Source organism: Bombus vosnesenskii, unplaced genomic scaffold (assembly GCF_011952255.1).
Source record: "Bombus vosnesenskii isolate JDL3184/JDL3185 unplaced genomic scaffold, Bvos_JDL3184-5_v1.1 scf7180000013344, whole genome shotgun sequence".
Lineage (NCBI taxonomy): Eukaryota > Metazoa > Arthropoda > Insecta > Hymenoptera > Apidae > Bombus > Bombus vosnesenskii.
Window position 1 is genome coordinate 117,479 of NW_022882981.1, and position 17,168 is coordinate 134,646.

The 17,168-nt window shown below is 41.6% G+C and overlaps 1 protein-coding gene across 4 annotated transcripts in view; it reads left to right on the top strand.

Annotated features, from left to right (window-relative positions):
• Nucleotides 1-17,168, top strand: part of LOC117236252 (amyloid beta A4 precursor protein-binding family B member 1-interacting protein) — a 146,136-nt gene that overhangs the window by 110,974 nt on the left and 17,994 nt on the right. For 3 of the 4 annotated variants that reach the window (XM_033499038.1, XM_033499036.1, XM_033499037.1), the window contains one exon: nt 6,282-6,381. In XM_033499038.1, the coding sequence (XP_033354929.1) occupies nt 6,282-6,381 (100 nt within the window). Of the gene's footprint in view, nt 1-941; nt 1,030-6,281; nt 6,382-17,168 lie in introns of those variants that run through there. The other variant, XM_033499039.1, reaches the window with a different exon arrangement.

Below are 17,168 nucleotides of genomic sequence, written 5' to 3' on the forward strand. Positions count from 1 at the left end.
TTCGAACCGTCCACCTCGAATCTCGATCGTAATCCGACCGATCGTTCCAAATCTCTCCGATTTTTTCACAGGATGTTCCTTCGCACTCCTCGAAGCTCTGTGACGATAAAGATTTCTGCGACCTTCTGCGTGTCGCATCAATGATTTACACGTTATCGTTACTTGACATGTTCTTGTTTCTCAGTGAAAAAGTATCGACGTCGAAACGTAAATATAGATTTTTGTGAATTGAACTATGCAAGCCAATCGAATAGATCTTGCTGGTCGATGCTTATAAATATTAGGACAGGTTCAGTGTCTTACAGATTTTAGAGGCATCGTTAACGTTAGAAAGATTTCTTCGAAGACTTGTTCGGGGATCGTAAGCGAAGTCGAGTCAATCGCAGGATGTGATCGATTCCTCTACGGGCTGTCCCATCGCCGGAAATCGCGTACTCTATACGTTCGGCGCGGGAGGAAATCCGAGTGACCGATGATTTCATTAGCCTGGTCACGCGAGAGGAGCTTGGACGTTGTTGTGAAACGGAGGCCCACGACGGCCGACCGTTCCCCGCGATGACCATCGTTAAACGATCGCTCGGCCAGGTTCAAGGACTGTTATTGGCCACGACACCGTGTTATCCTCCCCCTTGTAGCGTAGTCTCTGATTCTTAGTGTCGATCGAGGATCGTGGTGGAACGCAGAAAGTCTAGACGTATAAAACCAACTTCCTCCGAAGTAAACGATTCGTTCTTAATCTACGAACTGGCTTCGTCTAACTTCATTTACGAGATTCCATCCGGTCTACCGGTTTGTGCTGAATGTTTTTCATAGTCACGTGAATTATGCCGGAAATAATTATCAGTTTATTCGTCCATACAAATAATCGTAAACAAAAATTACGAAAGAAAGAAGACACGATATTCTTGAAGAAGATGCTGTAGACGAGAGTTTGTGAGCAGAAGCGAGAGGCTATCAGGAAGCAGGAGCTTTCCAGGCTGCCAAATGGATAGGTTTTTCCGATGGAAAAGCCACAAGGCACAGGAGGACGTGAGTAGTATGCAGCAAAGAAGCAGAGAAATTTACATTTGATTGGGTAGATCGCTGAGTTGGCTTCTTATGGTTTGGTATGGTTTGGTATGGCTTGGTCGAAAACGGTCCCATGACATGGGATAAAAGACCGTAGGATAACACGCGAAGAATAAGAGAGGAAACGAGCAAAGAGGGAGTCGTAGAAAGTTTGAAGATGAAATTATGCATGTATTAGGAGACTATGGTTAAGCGGGTTCTCTCAGGTGGAACGGGTTCCTGGAAATTGTAACTCGCCAGCGATTTCCTCTATACTCTCTGTGAACGCGTAGGATTATGCTTTCCGAACCGGTTTCCGCATTTAAAACATCAGGTTACGTGTAATGCGCGATCATCTCGCGGAAAGTTGGCCTGAATGAACGAAACACCGACAGAAGATACGGATTCCTGTTCGTAAAACGTGCAACTTTGTATCCAATAGATCGATTAACTCTTTCGTTGGACTTCGTGTTAAAAGTGCTTATTTAAGAAATATGTAACTTCGAGTCGGTTTGAAACATTCGGTTTATAGGTACAGAAATCAAACCTGTACGATTTGCTCTTCTCAGATTGTATCGGTAATAGAGAGCACGAATAAAATTGTACATGACGATTTCAATATCGCTAAAGCTTCGTTAGACCAATTCGAATATTTTATCGTCAGATTTTCATATCATTACCCTCTCAAACGCCACTAGTACCTTAATATTCTCATAAATATCCCAAACGGGAATAACGCCACGAAATTGGATACAACGACCTTTATATCGTTGCGGTAAATTTCGGGGTTCGAGGAAACGTTGGGAAACATCGTATTGGCACGAGATGCTGTTCCAACAGAGACAGCCAAAAAGGGAGAAGTTTCTTCGGGGATTCTTCCAGACGGGGACAAATCACGTATTTTCCTCGCGTAACCCAGTGTCTCTGTGTCCTGAGCCAAGAAGAGGATTAAATACACTCATGGTATTTTTTCCCCTTCGTGGCAACGAATCCTAACGTCGTTCGTCAGACTTTCTCCGTAACGTGACTCCTATACCTCCTTATTTCAACCCCTTAATCCGACCTTAAGCCGGCTGAATGCGATAATTTAGAATTCTTCGATCTCCCAGATACGACTTCGACCTCCTACGAACTTTCTTATGTTGTCGGCCAAAGTAAGGATAAAAGATTCTTCCAAAGGGTAGATACCCCACTTCTTCTCAATAAGGGTGGTTGAAGATGTTTAATATTAAGTTGGCACGTCAGGCGCGTACAGACGACACCTGCATTTCCTCGAGGGTTGTTTCGCTCTCGCACACGGGTGACAGACTTATTTCCGGACAATTTTACGGCTGTCCTCGTGGAACATGTTTCTTACTTAAGCTTGACAGTCGATGCGCCGAAATATTCTACGGTCGTGATGAATGCGGCATCTGCAATATCCGCGATAGCTTCCATCGACTGCGTGCATGTCGATTAATCATACCAGCGAATCGAATGGCTATGGACATTCGTCTTTGCGTTAATGCTCGCCGAGGCAGATGGTAATTAAAAGCGACTGACAGAGTGGTATCTTCATTTTTCGTAAATTAGGCTTGTGATGAGAGGTATTAGGATGTAGATTGTTTTTTCCGTCTTACATCTTCGAACGTAAAAATTTCTCGTAAGTTCATAAATATTCGCGATCGCTGATCACGCTAATTGAAAGCAAAAACATTTGCTTGCGACGAGAAAAATGATAGATTCGGCGCCAACGCAAGTTTGAAACAGCAATCACAACGCAATAAAAAAAGAAAAGGAATCTGCACGATCCGAAGCAAGTTGCGCGAACCATCGTCGGAAGCGTGTTCTCGAAACTTTTTTAACCGTTCTTTCCAGTCGTTTGCTCGCGTTGTTTGCACGATGTTACAGCTGTTTCTTTGAGAGATCGTTTCAGCGTGAAAAGTTTCTCGCTCGAGTCGAGAGAAACAACCCGCGTGATATCGTTCGTCGGTTGAATCGAGGAAAGTTCGATCGTCGGCTGTTGAGTTTTTATCGCCGAGCGATAAAGCTCGGGCGAAGAAAGCTTCTCAGTGAGAATAAATTGGCGGCAAGCGGCCTTTCTCTGCTTTGGCTTTTTCATCGGGAAAAAGCACGAGTCCTCGAGAGGGTAGTGTTGTAAAAGGCCAAGAAAGCGTAGTCGACTCGAGTCGAGAGTAAACTCGTACTTGGCGCGGGTAAACCGACACTCGGCCGAGTGCGAGCTTTCTGCTCTTTTCAACTCGCGTTCCGTCGCCCGAAAGAGACCCCGTGGCCATGAAAAATGTAAGGTCGCGCGCACCCCGTGCCGCGTACAAATTATTTCATCATCGGCGGAGAACGTCTCGAGGGGATATTTCGTGGCCTCTAGAGAACGCTTCCTGCGTCTTCCGTTTGTCGTTTATAGGCTTTCGCCTCGTAAACCTGTTCGTTTCGGCTAGAGACATTTTCATTATTTGCAACTACGAAAGATAGATTTGTTTAACGTTGATCGCGGTGGTGTTAAGGTCGAGATGCTCGACATTTTTTTCTGCCTAAAAAGAAAAAGTAGGAATTGAAATGGATCGTCGATGTTCTTTAACCTGTTAAGCGTTGTACACGTTGTTTCATTTCTGTCGAAACAAGATACTAAACCATCTCGTCTACGAATAAACCGATAATCCAAAAAGGAACACGATACTTCAAAACCAGCATAAATTAGGCGAACAAGTATCACCGCAAACGTTATCGTTTGAAATATACGGTATCATTCTGGTTGTGATAGTTCAGAAACTTGATTCCTTGGCTGTTTCGAGGACGTTAACCGGCGGATAAGATCCCAATCGAGCGATTTCCTTGCTCTCCCGTTGTTTCACTCCCACGCGCGCTCGCCTCATCGCTCGCTGATCGATTAACTTCTCAGCGAGGGAATCGACGTAGGAATCCTGGGAGAAATTCGTTCTTCGCTATCGCAGCGTGGTATCTGACCCCGTGAACGTCAATAACACGGCTAAATATCCGTGACAATGCTCCACGCGAGAAACGACCAACGTAACCGTCCACGAGTTTCGCGTTACAGGAAGAGTCGACTTATCCGGTCGAATCTAATTGTTGTGCCTGATGGCCGAATGGTGGTTACCGGGTCGTTCACCACGTTTACACCCACATTGCGTTTACCAGCTCGACGGGAGAAGCCATCGCTGTAACACGCGTCCCTCTATATTCTCGAGAACGTAAGCCCTAGCGATTTATTGGGTTTGATGCACCTCGCTGAACTTGAAAACGAACAGTTCTCTCTTTTAACGGTTAGTTTGTGTGTCTCGTATTTTCTCTGTGATAAACATTTTTTGGTGTTCGATATAGCTTCTTCGATTAATCGCCGTTGGAAATAATTCCTTGGCATTCATGCAAAGAACGATGTAAAAGCGTACGAAACGGAAAGCTCGTAATTCGCTAATGACACGTAGGATGAAAGATGTAATTTGATTTGCAAGCAGATTCGAAAGATCTCTTTCGCCAATCACGATCCACTTGGTAAAGCGTCATCAAGCATTCTAAGCAATGCCACGCCAGTTTCACCCTGTCGTTTACAAGTCACCCCGTGTTTCCAGTCGCTTCAGCTATTCAGCCATCGAAGAATCGCCGATACAGCGTCCCATGAGATCCTATGTGCCCTCCGGTCACACAGCTAGAGAGAGCCAGGTCATGGAGAGAGGAGAGGGATGGAGAGAGGCGATCTATCAGGCGTAGCGAAACGTGTACACGAGGTACACACGACGAGCCCAGTTTTCTCCTATCCGCTGGAACGTTTTACGTTCCTGTGTTTGTGTGTATGTGTTCACGTTGTGTATGTGTACGTGGCGAAGCCGAAGGCATTGTGTGTTCACCGTGTGGAGCTGTTGCTTGATTAACCGCCGTAGAACGCCGCATGTACATACACGGCCGAGCGGGCAACTCGGTTCTCGCATTATTTACGGTTAATGGCTCAAAACGCGGAAGTCCGCTGGCTGTGCGCCACCGCGAGAGAAGCGCTGGCTGGACCTCTTCCTCGGAAAACGCCACTTTTTCAAAATCTTCTCCCAGTCGCGATGTTGTAGATCGCATGGAAATTGTCCAGAATTGCTAAGATGTTCCTTATTACCGAACAATGGGATATTCTGCGCTCTAAGTAGCGGAATATCAATTATTCGCAATCCAATTGTTATTTCCATTATAGAAACTGCAAACCACCATACAATTTTCAAATAGAATGGCATTCCAAAGTAAATTTCTGGTTGCTCGACGTCGACGGCCGCTGGAAACGGAAGCACAAACTTCTCCTGCGCAAACATCCCTTTAAGAGGCAAGTTTCGCCACCTTCGGGCTACGATACACAGAAACAGCACCGTCTCGTCGTTATCATTGCATGCACGCGTCTGCAAAACAATCGAATATCTGGAAGTCTTCCAGTTCTCCCTTTTCCACCCTTCTCGGCAACTTCGACAGTACTTCGCTGCTAACAATTCCTATTTCGCCCCAAAGCGTCGAATTAGACCTACGGAAACGTCCTTGGAGCGCGCGTTGAAATTTCGCCGCGTTCACCGATCTCGCGAAATTGATCGCGAAACAATGTGAGATTATCCGTAGGAAATTGGGTGAGCGACTCCGCGGTTTCACGTAAATCGTATTTCCAGCCGAGTTAGGAACGTAAAAGGATCTCGAGCGGATTATCGATCGATCGTGTTGCAGCAAGAAGCGTCGGTAGACCGCGAGGAACTACGGATTCAGCTCCCGTTTGCGCCTCTATTTCTGTTACAGAGGACTCATCGTGTTGTTTCCTTTGTCGGACGTGCTTGCGTTATCGACACCGTTTCTAGGGTGGTAAATGATTTATTTCTGTATGTTCAGCCAACGGCTGTGACTTGGACATAGCTGGAAAAGAACTTTCCACGCTCTTTTTGTGAAATTAATTACGCTTGGGAAAGTTTGGTGGGGAATTTTTCGATGATGTCTCTTTGATTAGAATTGCTGGCGTTTTACTGTTTCAACGATACCTATACTTGTAATGTATCATGTCGTTTGATCGATCGATCGTTTAACAATTTGTTTGGCGTTGTTTAACGTTAATATCTCGTACATTACATATATTACGAAATATCGAATACAAAGTATTTTTTCTCAAACCAGAAAATCTTTAAAACTTCTTTATTCTACAGTGCCTATAAATAACAACACTAAAATAAATAAATAACTAATGTTAGAATAAATTGCTGTTGCAGGGTCTGGACAATGTGAGCTCAGCGACCCTCAGGCCTTTCAACTCGGACATCAACACGCCGAGAATCGATAGCTATAGGTTCTCCATGGCAAATCTGGAAGGTGAGCTATCTTTTTTGTATCCAAAATTCTCAATAGACATCGATCGTTCCGTCTCCATGTAATTTCCGCGGCTGTGACATTGCGCCGCTCTAAAAAACGTTTCCTTCGGGACAAAAAATCCGACTTCCTGCTTTGTTCAATACCGTGAACGTCCGTCCATGTTCATACACGACCTGTGTCTCGTATCTAGGACAGTTTTTCTAACGTTCTACCCTCCTCTATTTCGTGCTTCGTGAATAAACGGACGGGACATCGCGCACAAAAGAGACGTTTCATCCCGCGAGATTGTGGCGTAGCTTTTTTTTTACCCTCGGAAACACGCTCGTGGAACCCAAAGAAAACGACGATGTTTTCGTTGATCTTACTCTCTGATTAAATCGGCTGTTGGTGGCGTGCAAATGTCCCTCCATTAATGTTCGTGAAATCGAGTCGACGGCAAATGAGTTTTTCTGTGGACAAAGAGGGGACGCATCGGTAAAGAGCAATTTCCGGTGTTTTATTGCACCTTGTGCTGCGATTTCGTGGCGGTGCGGCGATGCGACGAAGAATCTGATCGGACACGATGATCTTATCGTCGATAAAAGCGTTTCGAGATCGTAAATTACGTGGTTATTGGAAAACTTGAACGTTAAATGACCGTTTAGGCTAGAGGATTTAATAATTTGCTAGGAACGATGAGCAAGACGTCGTTTAATGTTATCGAAAGTTTTTGACTGTTGGTTACTTTGAAAGTAAAAGTGGTGAAATTAGTTTCAGTCCTGGGTACGAAGTTTTTGACTAAAGAAATCGTATTAAAGTTACACATAGTCGTTTAATCGTAATAATGTATCGTAAAATTGTAAAAATTACTATATTTTGAACTTTATATATATACTTTTTTCTTTTTACACCTTACGAGTCTTCCGTGCATTTTTATGTCTTTACATTTTCCATAAACGAATAAAAATGCGCAGTCCATTGATTACTAATTCCTTTCACTCGACTCTTTTTACTATTCCTCTCGACAGAGTCGTAAAAACGTAGGAGGAATTGAAAAGCGAAGAAATATTCCTATTTCCCCAGTGTGTTTCTTCGAGTGCCACAAACGTCTAGTAAGCAGGCTGAAGCGTAGAAAATTCGACGCTGGTCGAACGTGATGCCTGGTTCGGTGGTGGCTCGAATCGCCGGTCACGTCGTCTCCTGCGGCGATTCTGCGGCAACGGCAGCTGCAACTGCAACGGCATCGAGCCTCGCACCTACACCACGCGCGCTTTATCTTAAATCTTTTGAACTAGCTCCAACCTCTCCGTCGCGCCACGAGAAAAATCCCTGCCTCGTCGTATCAGCGAATTTATGCTCGATAGTGCCGCATAGCAGCCTCTAACCGCACGGTGTACGCGCCCGATAGTCTGAAAAAGCCTGTACCATGCTTGTATCTCAGCTTCGCACCCTCTTCCTCGCCTCTGGCTTTGAAAAACTCTGCCCTCTTTTCGGTCGTTCCATTAATTTGCTTCCTTTTGGTTGTTAAATTTAACTTTATTGCTTGGTGGTTCTGTTTTGTTACGGGTATTTCCGATTTTTCATTTTTTGAAGATACTGTTCAGGATAAATAAGAATTATTTCATATTTTATTTGAACTTGAGGTACGTGATTGATTTTAAAGAGCAATATTATTCAAGGTTTTAGTGCGTTTTTCTATCTTCAACGCTCTTTAGTTACAATTTTGTATACTCTCTCGTTCAAAACTACCAAAAATACCTCGTTAAAAATCGTTTTACATTACCCAAGTACTTGTTTGAAAAGCGTAATAACGATAGTACTTCACGGAAGTACGATAATTCACGTTAAAACCTTTAATTATAGAAAAGAGGTGAGAGCGACACGAAGAGGATGAGTACTGCAAAAGTTGAAATACGCGCGTTAAAAATACGTTAAAAATGTACGCGTTGAAAGACGAAGCAATTTATAAAGTGACAGTAGAATCTGCTCCTGGGAATTGATACGAGCGTGTGTGTTTTAATTAATGTACACTCGGATTGAAATCGGAATTACCACGGCAGTCTCATTACCGCGATGCAATAATCTCCACTTTTAATCCGTTCTTTCTATCTTTTCCGTTTTCCGAGCTTTCGCTTTCCTTCGGTCTTTTTACTCTTCGCTCTTTAATTATTCCTTGAACTTTCATTCGCACCTCACTCAAAGGGCAAGACACGGTTCTATGGCGATCGTGAAACGTTCTCAAACCAATTTGATAAACGTCGTTGAAATCACGTTTAAACGAATAAAATTATAGCAATTTCATTAATTTATCTCGTTAATGTAAAATGCCGATTAAAACGTCGTTGTTGTATCTGAAACTGTTTACGTGTACATAAATTTTAATTATCAATTAACACCGTCGGAACGTATAATTACGCGTGACTAAGTTTTATTCGACATGTAAATTATTCAACGTGTCGCTGGATCGTGTTCGAATTAATTTATGTTCAAATTTATTCGATCTACTCTTAAACTATTTCGCTGTATCTTACATGCGTAATTTGAAAACACGCTTCATTCGTGGTTGAACTTTGGTTACCCGCAGCTATGCTCTTTATTAAGGATCCTTGCTTCTTCCCTCGCAAAGTAAACGCGCAGTGAAAAGAACCGACACAAAAGAGGCTCGAAAGAAGCCAAACGTATGCTCAAAGGACTAACGACTGTTGCGTTCGGCTCGAGACAGGACAGTAGGGGGTAAAATTGGTAACTTGACGAAACTCAAGGAAGGCAAGTCATGAAAAATTAATCCCTATTTTTTATTCATTCAAACTTCCTTCTACTTCGCAGCAGGGACATACCACTATGGCTTGTATTTTATCGTTTACCTCTTTTCTATTTATATTTATGAGTGAAGTAAATCGATTTTTTAAACTTTAATTTTGTTGGTACGAGTAAGAAGTAATTTTACGATCGTCTCATTCTCGTTTCTACAACTAAATTTTGTACCTTGGTCCCGTTTCTTTAGTCGCTCGTTCGTAAACACGTAAATTTGCATAAACATCGGCGGTTTAATCACGATCGAAGAAAAGTATGAAACGCAAACGTGTAGCAGGAAAATTGCACGCTCAGTTGTTCGTTGCGATCCGGTATCTTCGCAGAGGATTGTCGTGGCATCTCCAGAGGGGCAGGCTACGATCGAGTTGTAAAAATCCCGAACAGCTCGGGACTTGCATTCAATTACAGCGAAGTAGCTTCGCAGAAATTTAATCAATCATCTCGCGACGCATTAAAATAGCCCAAGCGCATACTACGCTGGCGTCGTTTCATATCTTCCGTCCGTTTTCCTCCCCCGGACATTCTGCATACGTCTATAACGAAATTCTAAGTTAATGATGTTAAGTTTGCAACGGTTGTACTGCGACGAAACCCGCGCAATTTGCATCGTTTCGGAATATTCGTCGTAGCCCTATCGCTTCGAAGAGTCGATAAATGTTGTGGTACCGAATTTAATCTCGTTGATGGACGCTTAAAGAGCTTTCAGTCGAGAGGTAGAAGTTTCGATGGCAAAGAAATCGGAAGCTTTTAAAGTAATCTAAATTTTGCAAATTTAATAAAAAAGTTAGATGAAACGTTCTATGTCATGATCGTGGCAGTGCATCGATTTAATAATTTAAAATATTGTATTTCATACGTATGAGATATTTGAATAGTTGGAGAAGTAGCATAAAACATTTGCGAAGCGAGTTAATTAATTTCAAGAAGACAACCGTCATAATTTAAATTGAAGATAATCGTGCTCGTCACGTGATCGCGTATCGCACTTATGCACGCGTTTCTTATCTCTGTATTACCCGATATACTTCAACGGATGGTTTTACGATATCGCGGCGATCATAAAATCTCTTTATCAACGCGCTTTTACGGAGCTCTCACGGAACGACCATCGGCACTTTCGATCGTCGCGATCTCTGCTCGCTTATCATCTCGTAAAAGCATTCTCATCGAATAGAAAATAAAACCTTGCAGGGAATTTCGTCTTCCTTTGAGTCATCAGGTATTTTATCTGTAGCGCGAGGGTAATGTGATGCTCGTGCGAGATTTGGCAGGTGCGATAAATACAACAGTCTGTTATGTTTCAAAGATGAAATGACTTTTGGACAATTTAACTGGCTGAAAAATAAATGGATGTATCGTAAGATCTCCCAAATTTGATAGTAATTAACATAAAGACGTGTTTCAATTTTTAAAACCTTCCAAGTGTATAATAAAATTTTGTCTTTATTTATCGGAATTTAAAAAGTTCAGCAGAAACTGTACTATAACAGAGCTGCCAAAATATTGACACTAAACTTCTCTGCAATGTGCAAATATCGCAAAAATGTCCGAGTAAAATTCATTTCTGCGTTTTGTATTTTTCTCGGACAAGTTTTATTTGAAGAACAGAGGAGAACGGACGCATACGAGCTAATATTGATGCAAATTTTAAATAGTCTAGCCGGGCGCATTCGCTGAAGAGCAACGAGCGATAATAAAACAGATAAAATTCATTTTCTATAAAGCACGCGAAACCAAGCGAAAAGGTTTAATGCAACCAGTCAGGTATCCTTCTTTGTGCCGATCTACCTAATAATTTTGTTGTCCACTATATTAGATACAATATGTTTGCGCGTTTCCTCTTATCGTACGTAGCCAGGAACAAGCGTAACTAATACCGGAAACAATTAAGTTTTTAATAACTTCTCTATGTTACGCGCGATAAAAACGATCAATCGATGCTGAAAAATTCAATATATGTTCGAACGATGCGGTAAAAGCGTAGGTTGAACACATTTGGTAATATTTCAGACTTTTACAGGCTTTAGGTGAATAAAATTTATACTGTATTTGGAAGCGAAATGTATTTTCAATAGAGTTTTCGTGACTCTTTTACGATTGAAATTCTAAATTAAAAATTAAATCGTTAGTTGAATTTTAAAGCATTTTGATAAAATTTCACGACGTATATTTTACGGCATTATGGAACAACGTGTGTAAATATTGGACCTTCGACATTTTTTTATTTTAACGTGAAATTAATGGATAATATAATTTCCAAATTTTGTTTTCATATTATTTATTTTACTCTTATTAGTATTTCTTTATTATTCTTGTAGGTAAATAGAACATAACGCCTTCGGCACTTCGTGAAATAATTTTCATGAGATTACAAACAATATGTATAAAATGATAAAATCGATTAGTCGACGTTTATTTGTTTGGAGCTACGGAAATGAATGAAATGTTGCGACCTCAGAGAAAGACTCGAGAATACGGATTTTTACGCCATTCAAAATATCTCCATTGCGCGTTCTAAAGGAAATCCCTGCTCTCCTAGCTCGTTAATTTATTCTCTTTGACAAATTGTTTCTTCTTAGTCGAGAACGAGTATCCTGTGGGAAAGGTTGCGGCAGAAATTGCCAGAGGCCGTGAGGCTGAACCGGTCGTATTAGGTTCCAGCCTCTTCTGACGAATAATGTCGCGAGTTTATTTCACTGTCACCCCCCGTGCCGCGGCATAATTCACCCCGCGGATTTTATTACGACTCCGAGACACGGTTTTCTTACCTTCGCGAGGGTGAATTTATTCTTTGAACCCTAGCAAGAGGGTTGGGGCCGTGGCACGCGATCAACGTCGTGTGCGTGAAATTGAGAAATGAAAAAGGAACATCGGCGAATGTTTCTGAGCGTATTAATTGTAAAGAAACCAAATTCAGAGAAATAATGTGTGTCACGTGTTATTAGAAGACTGTGCGGAATTTCCAAAAAAAAAAGGAAGGAAGATAATTATACCTCGCTATTTTTCTAGCGTTATTAAAATCTATTTACCAAAGTAATTACGGTAAATATCACGGTGATGGCGATGCATTAATCGTGACGCGCGTCCTCGTGATCCGAGGGTTACTCGATCGCCAGGAAGATAACACTCGTACGGTATCGTCGGTGAAAAAAATTACATGCCGCCCAAACGTGCGAGAGAAACTCGCCTGAGAGAAAAATTATTACTGCAGATTAGTCCAGCCTGCCTTCTTACGACAGACCTAAAGTGACTGTCATTATATTTCACGGCAATGCTGCAGCCTGATTAACGAGTGCTCGTGCGCTCGAGCCACCGCAGCTGTTTTATCGCACGACACAGCCTTAAGGTTCTTACTCTGTCGCGTTTAACCTAATTACATACTTTCCTCGGGAGGTACGATCTTCGTGCTAGCGCGACGATCTGTTTAATTGTAGGAAAAAATTCATCGTTTCCCGTTAGACCATTCGTCGTCGCATACTCCGTGTCCACGCTCACAGCTTGTTTAGTGTGAAATTATACATAATTTTCCCCTGGTAATTTTTGCATTGTGATATAAATTCGTATATAATTAAAACAGTATGATATACGACGGGAAATAAAATATATATCTATCATTGTATTTTGGTTTCAATTAAAGTTAACGTTAAATATCTACCTACATGTTTTTCGTTATTGCAAAAAAAGAAAAAAGAACACGTTAACGTTAAAAAATCCCATTTACTGTTAACACCGGTTGTTTAAGGCTTCTTTAAAATTGCAAAGGAACATTTTAACGACTCCTCGAGTTACATACCAGACACGCAGCCTCAATTTATTTATCCTTGCTAGAAGTCACGGTTAGCTTCACGATCGTCAAGTCAAGTTTCCCGACGTCTTCAAACGTCGTTCGTGCACGCTCTTTCGTGCGTGCACACGCAACACCAAAGGTTGCACTTGTGTGTACAGTGCATAAGCCGGACTTAACAAAACGTGGGGCCGTTCGTGACACAGGGCGGGGCTCATTAGTTAATTAAACAAACGTGTGGGTCACGTGTGGACGATCGAAGGTTACAGGCCCCTTTTGTTAATTTGCTGCCTTTGCTCGCTTGCACGCTTACACGCGGTTCATTTTTGGCAATGATTTCTAGCGCGAACGTATGCGTAAGCGTTTTCCCTGAAATTTGCTCGATGCTTCTTCTTTAAATAATAATTCCCGCGAAGAACTATTCCGAGAAGGTTAAGAACGAAAAATATAAAGAATCGTGGCAACGTGATTGATTTGGATGTTGAAGTTATTTAGTACTCGTACATAGTATAAGGATATTTTGATGATATTTTTAAAAAATGTTTTAAGAGCATTGCGATGCAAATATCGAAAGGGAATAATAAAAAAAAGTTCGTGTTAAAAAAGGAGATTCTTTTGGAAAGACGGATTCTTGAAGCACAAGTTACTGGTAAAATTTACGTTATTTTATAGAGAGAGATTTACTACAATACTTTCACTATCGGAAGTTAAAATACTTACGACAGAACACAAGAGTCAATTGGAATATTCATTTCCTCATAGTGTTGCGTTAAATTTTACAACGATAAAGCGAAATTTATGTTTGAGTCTTATGATTCGCTCTTGGAAAAAGCCTCTTCGTCTCTAAAAACGCAATTATCATTCTTCTCTTGGCACAACTCATTGTCGGTTTTCGCGGTGACGGAGCAATCATCGTCGATGACACCACGAATCAATCCATAGGCTGCGAATTGTCGCGATAATTGCAACACGAGGCGTATACGCGAACGGCTCCGCTTTCATCGCGACGGTCGTTCGCCTCGTGCGACGTATCGGCTGCCAATTAAGCCTGATAGGAAATTGTTGTTGGTGTTTTGCAAAAAATATCGCCGTGTCAGCGTGTACTTTGTCACGCGTGACCGCCATGCGAAGAGCTTCTATTCGTTTACACGCGACAATAATTCCGACGGCTTCGTTTTCCTTTGTCATTTCTCTGTCATTTCTCATCAAACGCGTAGCGATAATAAAATTGAAAGTAAATAGAAACATTCGTTATGCTAGGAAAACGATTGGTTAAAGTAGCTAGAGTTTAACGCTGTTTTCTGCCGAGATTTGCAATTTTTGTCTGGTTAAGTACAGTTACTTTTTTTTTTTTTTTTTATAAGATAGAGATTTTCAATAATCTACGATAACCTGCACTTTTGTACGTTCTATTCAAATACTCGGCAAAGATTTGACGGTAAAAAATATCCACAATTTTCCTAGCTCGTAGGGAAATCGTAAAAGAAAACCCACGTCGGTTCGCTTCAAGCGAACTTGGCTAACAGCGCGACGAAATCACCCGATAGCATTATCAAAACGTTAATTACTTGCGAGCCGTGGCTCGTTGCTGCTGCTATCTATGCAGAACGATCGACCTGTCCGAATTATCGCGTGGTTCGTCTGCGTTCCGTGCGCGGTTTCAATGGTAATAAGCTCGACGTTCGAAGAGCGAACGCCGTGCTATAGAAAAGCGATGAAATAGATGCGAAATAAATGACCGGTGCAAATTTCCCTCGATAGAAAGCTGGATGAACGTTGAAGCGTGACGATGTGAAATAATTAATCAACGAGAAAGAAGAAAAAAGAAAAGAAGAGAGAAAAAGTGTCCCTTTGTTCGATTTTCAACGTCGAATTCGTCGCCTGAAGCACGCTCGACTCGGGCGCTCGATTATTCGCCCGGTATTGTTCGATTTGCGTCGCTCGAATCTCGATGAAAATACGTTTTAACGCATTTCGAGCGTTAAACGCACTCTCGGCCTCTTTCCGAGCGGTTTGCGCTTATAAATATCGCGAATTATTGAAATACACGAGAATCGACGATTGTTGCGAAGTTCGAGTTATAGTCGATCGCCGAACGATTGAAATTCTTTTATGTACGTATGTGTATGTGTTACGTAAAACATTCTGAAATTTCATTAGCAACTGTAATGAGACACGACTGTCACGATCGTATTGGTGCAATTAACACACGTAACATCGACGTGAAACTTCCAAATTGATAAAAAATTGTACACCTTGTCATAAAAATACGCAACACAGACGGAGTCGCAAAAAGCTTCGTAATTTTATCGCAATTCGTCACATATCGAATTTTTTCGCTCGATCTGCCAGTTGCAAGCGAATTAATCGTTCCCGAACCATGATGAGATAACACGGGAATACCGGTTTTCTCCGTACAATTGGTTAAATATGACGCAGCTGCGGCGTCAGATTCAGCGTCAATAAAAAGGTACGGCAAAGGTTATCCACGTTCTCATTAACACCCGTCGAATAGCGCTTAGGAATCGCAGTTCCATTTTCTTCCATCTATTTCTTTCTTTCGCCTCCCTCAGAAAGGTCAGTTGGAGCCCCATAGGTCGAAACGATCTGTTATATTTGCCGTCTTAGCTAATTAATTTATCAATTATCAACGTTTACTCGTTGATGCGTGCTATCTCTCTCTCTCTCTCTCTCTAACACTTTAGAAAAGATATTGCGTAGACGTAATAAAGAATAAAGAAGAAACAATATTTTTTAAGTAGGAAACCTTTTGTTCGTTTCCGTCATTTGTACAAACCTCCTCGATGTCACTTGGTTCAGTATAATTCCTAATTAACGATGTACTGTATGTGAAAATTACAATTGAAACGATTCGAATTCCTTTTCATTGATGGAACACTGATTCACTTGATTTTCTTGAAATCGAAGCTATTAACGAAACGAAGTTCAAACAGATGAATCGCGCCAGCTTGAACTACTTAGATGCGAACGCAAAACTGAACGGCGGCGTATTCAGATAAGCGTAACAGATTTATAGAAAGTATTGCGGTATCGTTCGATAAAATTAACGAGTCTCTCGCGGGTGGATCAAGGGGTCAGACACTGATTGTTAGCCGACGCCACTATGGAAAATGCGATTTTCGTCGATGAAAGATAGTCACAAAGAAAGTTGCGAGGAAATATTAGTCGTCAGAGGAGACGTGCAAGTCGAATGATTTATGCGGTTCGATTAATCTGGGTTACGCGTTTATCGTTTGCTTTGCGTATTCGCATAATCGACAGGGGTGAACGAACCTCAGGCTCGATCGCAATCGTATTGCTCGTCCGTACGTTGTCGAGGAAAGAACGAAAAGTGCTGAAAGAACTAGGTTGGTCAAAGTATGATAAGAGTATCGATGAATTTACTGTGATAACTCGACTGTCGATATTTATGCAATTTTATATTTTTACGAACTCGACTGAAGAAATGGAACCCAAGTATACACTAAATATCACAATAAATATTTTATTTTCAATATTTTCTATCTTTACGCATATCATGCGCTTTCTGTAGATTCGTTTAACTCTTCGATATTCAAAAAATCCGTGTATCTCTACGGTCTAACTAATAGAATTATTCTAAGAATTTGCGATCCGGGAGAATTTAATTGTTCGATATCGGTTTGCGAGCAGCTCTATAAAGTAGTAAGTGTTCGAGTAAATAATAGGAAGATACCAGAATCAACAATGACTATGATTTTGTTACTGGGACGAGAATGTCGACATTGTTTAATATTTTCGTAGCGATTGAAATATATTTGCAGAATCTTTAATTGCACGTATTCCCTAAACATTTAAATCGTTAAATTCGTAACTTATTCGAAGTATATCAGATTTACAAATTAATTGAAAATATAATACGTCTGTACGAAACGTCTCGCACGGTAGCTAGGCAGTTTCGTCGAAGAAAACCACGCGGAACAGACGAATGTTACGTAAAGCGCATAGAAAATGTCGATACCGCTGTTCGAGGCTCGTTCGAACGAGAAAGGGAAGAAGAAGCTCTGACACGGTCGCAAGACGGCGATAACCGTATCGAACCGCATTAATCACCGTCCACCCTTTGTTTCCTCCGTTGTTCCCGACGCGTTTGACACGCTCGAACTCGGTCCTGGCGACACGAATTACAACGCGAATTAGTTGTAAATCCAACGGACAAACGATCCACGCG